The sequence below is a fragment of the Zea mays genome, chromosome 9, assembly GCF_902167145.1.
Source record: "Zea mays cultivar B73 chromosome 9, Zm-B73-REFERENCE-NAM-5.0, whole genome shotgun sequence".
Classification (NCBI taxonomy): Eukaryota; Viridiplantae; Streptophyta; class Magnoliopsida; order Poales; family Poaceae; genus Zea; species Zea mays.
Window position 1 is genome coordinate 120134607 of NC_050104.1, and position 5550 is coordinate 120140156.

A 5550-nucleotide genomic window follows, 5' to 3' on the forward strand; every position below is an offset into this window, starting at 1 on the left:
ACTCTATCTGTATCAAAATAGAATTTATTTTGCTTCTCTAGTTGATTCCTCATCATCTAGTTGAAATAGACATAAAAATCAAGAGTTAAAACAAATACTATTTTGGAACGATGTGAATATTAGATAAGTAATTGAGACATTAGTTTAACAATATAAACGAAACTGATCGACAGTGCATCGCTCTTGCGTATTTATGTCTAGGATAGATATGCTTAGCGGGAAAAAAAATACTAACGTCAAGTGGCTAGAGTGGCCTTCTGTTTTTGGGGGCCCGATGCGGTCGCACCCGCCGCATCCCCTCAGGGCCGGCGTGGGTACATGGCTATTTAGAGGTCTTTGTTGAAGCTGGTTTTGTAAGTGGAGTAATCTTCTGGGAAAATATGCACGAAAACACCACGGAAATATAGGGTCTGTTTGGTTTGATGACTAATTTGCCACACTTTGCCTAACTTTTCTGTCTAAGGTTAGTTATTCAATTCGAACGACTAACCTTAGACAAAGTGTAGCAGATTTAGCCACTAACCAAATAGCATAGTATTGAGAAGGCAGAGGATCCAGCCGGGTACCAGCCTCTCAGCAAGAAAAAAGCAGTCAGAAAGGGGAAGGCCTCCATAACAAAATGTGCGTAAATAAGAGCAAGAGCAGCTCACTCACACAGTCACACTCACACTCCTCGCTCTCTCACTGGAGTGGGGAACAACTGAGGCCAGCGGAAACCAGAGAGGGGAGGGAGATCATAGCAGTGGGGCAGTTTGAGAGCTCGCCGATCTGCTGCGGGGATGGGGTGCACGGCGTCCAAGGTGGAGCAGGAGGACACGGTCCGGCGCTGCAAGGAGCGCCGCCGCCACATGAAGGACGCGGTGGCGGCGCGCCAACTGCTAGCCTCCGCGCACGCCGACTACCTTCGCTCCCTCCGCGTCACCGCCGCCGCGCTCTCGCGCTTCGCGCAGGGCCACCCCTCGCTCGCCGTTTCGCACCACACTGCCCCCGTCCTCCTCTCCGCCGCCGCGCCGCCGCCCGCCCCCATCGCCGTCCATGCGTTCCCCACACCGGCGCCCTCCACCGCTGCGTCGTCATCGCTCCCGCCTCCGACGCCGCTCGTCCAGCGCCCACACCCGCCGCCCCAGCCGCCCACGGCGGCGGCGATGGCGGCGCCGCAGCCGGCGCTGGCGAGGGCACCACGCCCACGGCGGCTCAGGGTGCCCCACATCCTGTCGGACTCCAGCGTGACCAGCCCCGCGCAGCCGTCATTCCGCAAGCAGCCGCCAGTGGGAACACCATCCTCCTCGTCCGCATGGGACTGGGAGAACTTCTACCCGCCGTCGCCGCCAGACTCCGAGTTCTTCGACCGCCGGAAGGCCGAGGTCGAGCAGGCCAGCCGCCTCCGGGAGCTCGAGGAGGAGGAGAAGGCCCGAGCCTACCTCCACCATCACACCCACTACAACCTCAAGGAAGAAGACGAGGCCGCTGAAGACGACGACGGTGAGGTGGACCATGAACCAGATGGGATGCATTCCGGCGGATGGGAGGACGACGAGCACTACGCGTCCACGACCACGTCGGAGACCAGATCGGACGAGGAGGGCGAGATGGGGGACAGATCGGAATGCGGGTTCGCGGCCAGATCAGAGTGCGGGTTCGTGGCCAGATCGGAGTACGGCGGGACGGCACCGTCAGAGTACGCCGCCGTACCATTGCCCCTGAGGAGGGATGAAAGGTCGGAGGCTGGCGACTTCTCCACTGTCATGGCGGCGACAGAGATGCGGATGGTGGTGCGTCATCGCACCCTCGCGGAAATCGTGGCGGCCATTGAGGAGTACTTTGTCAAGGCAGCCGACTCCGGCAACGATGTGTCCGAGCTTCTGGAGGCCAGCCGCGCACAACTCGACCGCAACTTCCGGCAGCTTAAAAGTATGAGAGAACACAAACTACGGCTCAAAAATGAAAATGTGATTCAGATTGTTGTTCTGCTCTATGATTTCACTGAATATGCAATGACTTGTGGTTTATGGTTTAGCTGTTCTACTTACTTTGGTTTCTTCTCTTGCAGAGACGGGTTACCATTCCAACAGCGTGCTATCAGCATTCTCATCGACGTGGACGTCAAAACCGCCATTGGCTGTACGATACAAGTTGGACACTAATGCACTGGAGATGGAGTCAACGGAAGGGAAGAGTCATGGATCCACTCTAGAGCGGCTTTTGGCTTGGGAGAAGAAGCTCTACGAGGAGGTCAAGGTAAATTTTTCATTTTTTTATGGTTACTTGGACATTGAATCATTGATGATTATCATATTCAGCATTTGAGTACTGGAACAGTACCCAAATCGAGATGTCGTTTGCTATGGAATTATCAGTTCAGTTGTTACAATCAACGAAACATCTTGGGACTATTCAGCTTGGCTCCCCTTGATAATGATCCAACTTCATTACCTGGAGTCCTGGAGCAATGTGAGCTCTGTGAGCTCAGCTGTCACATTCTGCATCCACCTTTATTTTGCATGGAAACAATGCCATGCATATATGATGCTTTGATAAGATTGGCAAGGTCTGCATCTTTGCTCTTGAAAAGACCCATGACCCTGGCAGTCATTGGACTCTCACATGGTATTGTAGGTATCAATCCGTCAGAGACCAAGGGCATGGCTGGAGCTAGTTTTGATCTTTTTGCTAAGAGATATCTCCACCACTTTAGGCCTTGTTCGGTTATTCCCAATACACATGGATTGGATGAGATTGGAAAAAATAAGAAGTTTGACTTGTTTGGGATTCAAACCCATCCAATCCCACTCAATCCACATGGATTGAGAGCTAACCGAACAAGCCATTATTAGAGTTGTGCTACAAATGAACCTTACGAAAAGAATGACTAGAAATTGTATTTTCTATTGGATCGAGTGAACCGCTTCCATATTGAACCTTTAATGTGAAAGGATAATCTGATTCTGTTGCATAAAGTGTCTTTATAGGTGCATTTTCTGATTTTGGAACAGCCAGAGTCTTTGCACAATAACTACTTTCAGGAAGTCAGCAAGCACAAATACCTTGATACATTGCAATTGACTTCTTAACCACCACCTTCATGTTCTCTTCCCTTTTTTGCTCTTTTTGTTTCTACAATACTCTTGTACTTCAATTTTTTTATCTATGAAGGTACAGATGGTCAAGAAATTCTCTTTTTCTAGACATAATATATTCCTGTAATGCCATAATTAGATTTAGCATATCTGTCTTTACTTTCACAAATTGATGGTATTACTTTCTGCAGCTTTTGAGCTTCTTGCATTACATTACAATATTTTGGATCTTTAGTGTCAAGACTGATACACTCGAAGTCCTGTCCACTAAGCCGTTTCTTGAGCCAGTATCAATTTTGATTACTGCAGGCAAGGGAGAGTGTGAAGATTGAGCATGAGAAAAAGCTTTCTACTCTGCAGAGCCTGGAATACAAAGGGAGGGATAGTGCAAAGCTGGATAAGACCAAGGCCTCCATAAACAAGCTGCAATCACTGATTGTTGTTACCTCTCAGGCTGCCACAACTACATCATCAGCCATCGTTAGAGTCCGTGACAATGAGCTTGCACCACAGCTTGTTCAGCTCTGTTTTGCGTGAGTCTTATGTCCATTCCTACACGCCTAATTCCAGACCATATGGTCCTGCTCTCAAGTACTTAACTTTTTCAGAATATTAACATGTAGGCTATTGGGCATGTGGAGGTCAATGAACCATTTCCATGAGATACAGAATGAGATTGTTCAGCAAGTCCGTGGTCTGGTGGACAGCTCCATGGCTGAGTCAACATCTGACCTCCACAGGCTTGCAACTCGTGACCTTGAGGCTGCTGTTGCGGCGTGGCACTCCAACTTCGACCGCCTCATCAAGTATCAGCGCGACTACATCCGCTCTCTGTATGGCTGGCTGAAGCTCACACTCTGCCAGGTGGATAGCTGTGTGCCACAGGGAGCCCATGCCTCGATGATCTCGCGCGAACTCACCAGCTTCTGTGACGAGTGGAAGCAAGCACTAGACCGTCTTCCAGACGCTGTTGCTTCGGAGGCGATCAAGAGCTTTGTGAACGTTGTCCATGTCATCTACGCCAAGCAGGCAGAGGAGATGAAGGTGAAGAAGCGGGCAGAGGCATACTCGAAGGAGCTAGAAAAGAAAACCAACTCGCTCAGGTCCGTCGAGAAGAAGTACTACCAGTCCTACTCGATGGTCGGCCTTGGCCTTCCTGGCAGCGGCGGGCACGGTGGCATTGACAGCCACGCGTACGACGCCCGTGATCCTCTTGCGGAGAAGAAAACCGAGATCGCCCAGTGCCGTCGGAAGGTGGAGGACGAGATGGCGAGGCACGCTAAGGCCATCGAGGTCACGCGGTCAATGACGCTGAACAACATCCAGACAGGCCTGCCGGGTATATTCCAAGCCATAGCTGGTTTCTCAGGGACAGTGGTTGAAGCTCTTGACGTGGTGTGCCGCCGAGCTGGGTCAGTGCGGTAGGACCTCTTGCCCCACCAGAATTACCAAGAGACCATCCTTTCTCTCTCTGGGTGATTCAGTAGTTTACTTATATAGGGAAACTGCAAAATATAATATAATATAATATATAGCTCAAAGTAGAGTGATGGAATATAGGAGAAGGCTCCTGGATGTTTTTCCCTGTCAGGATGGTTTCGGTTGTAGATAATGTGATTTTGCCCATGATTTGTTGATCTCATCTGGCCCTTTCTCTGGGAAGTGGGAAGGGAGATACATAATGTACATACATTAAGGTCACCTTGCACTCTAGCGTTGATCAAGCCTGTGCTTCTGCCTAACAAAAGCGTTAACTTTCTTTATATGTTATGTGCATGAGTGTTCTTTGAAGTGTGTTACTGTTTCCTGTGGGTTCAGAAGTCCGGGTTGTGCGGTCTGTTCTGCTGCCTGCCTGCCTGCCTGGACTCTCGAGTGGGTTTCGTATGCTTTTGTTCTCTGCCGTTGCCGTTGCCGTCCTGCATTGGTTGTTCGTGATGATCCAGAATTCCAGATGTTGGCTTTACACGCCGATTCTACGGTTTGTTTCGGGCCTCCCTGGAAATCTTTTCGAGTCCATGAAGCATCTTGGGGTGTCTTTACTCTAGCGCTAATGCAGCCAGGTTATGTGGCTTTGATAGGCGATCAAGGGGCAGGGCCGCTAGTCGCCAGCTGTTGCACAGTCCCACACTGTCTGCCCCCAGCACGGCCTTGCCTTCCGAACCGCAATCACTGCTTCCCCTCTTCAGCAACACGGACACGGTGGAGGAGAAGGAGAACGGCAAAAGCAAGGCTGGCATTTTGGACCTATCTGGCTGCTCGGCAAAGCCAGCCGCCCCTTTTGACGCATGACTCGGTGGCATGAAAAAAGTAGCTGGCATTGAGTCACCCACAAGGTCCAGGACATGCTACGCGCCTACGCATCGTTGGGACCGACTGATAGCAGGACGAAGGTCGGGACTTGGGAGGAGGAAAAAAAACCCAGGCAACATGTGTGGTTGACACCTTCCGGCATCTACTAATGTAGATCGCCTTT

The 5550-nt window shown here is 50.7% G+C and overlaps 1 protein-coding gene across 1 annotated transcript; it reads left to right on the forward strand.

Moving 5' to 3' along the window:
- The first annotated feature begins 614 nt into the window (after positions 1 to 614).
- On the forward strand, positions 615 to 4839 carry LOC100279303 (uncharacterized). The gene is made up of 4 exons (NM_001152324.2): positions 615 to 1911; positions 2051 to 2238; positions 3387 to 3610; positions 3701 to 4839. The coding sequence occupies exons 1-4, from the start codon at positions 780 to 782 to the stop codon at positions 4500 to 4502; spliced, it is 2346 nt and encodes a 781-aa protein (NP_001145796.2). The 5' UTR covers positions 615 to 779; the 3' UTR covers positions 4503 to 4839.
- Positions 4840 to 5550: the final 711 nt, after the last annotated feature.

What these genes read in the sequence shown, in the direction of transcription:
- LOC100279303 (NM_001152324.2), top strand. Translation starts at nt 780, where the DNA reads ATGGGGTGCACGGCGTCCAAGGTGGAGCAGGAGGACACGGTCCGGCGC. An exon ending in AGCTCTACGAGGAGGTCAAG is followed by an intron (nt 2,239 to 3,386) that starts GTAAATTTTTCA and finishes TGATTACTGCAG; the next exon opens with GCAAGGGAGAGTGTGAAGAT. An exon ending in CTTGTTCAGCTCTGTTTTGC is followed by an intron (nt 3,611 to 3,700) that starts GTGAGTCTTATG and finishes ATTAACATGTAG; the next exon opens with GCTATTGGGCATGTGGAGGT.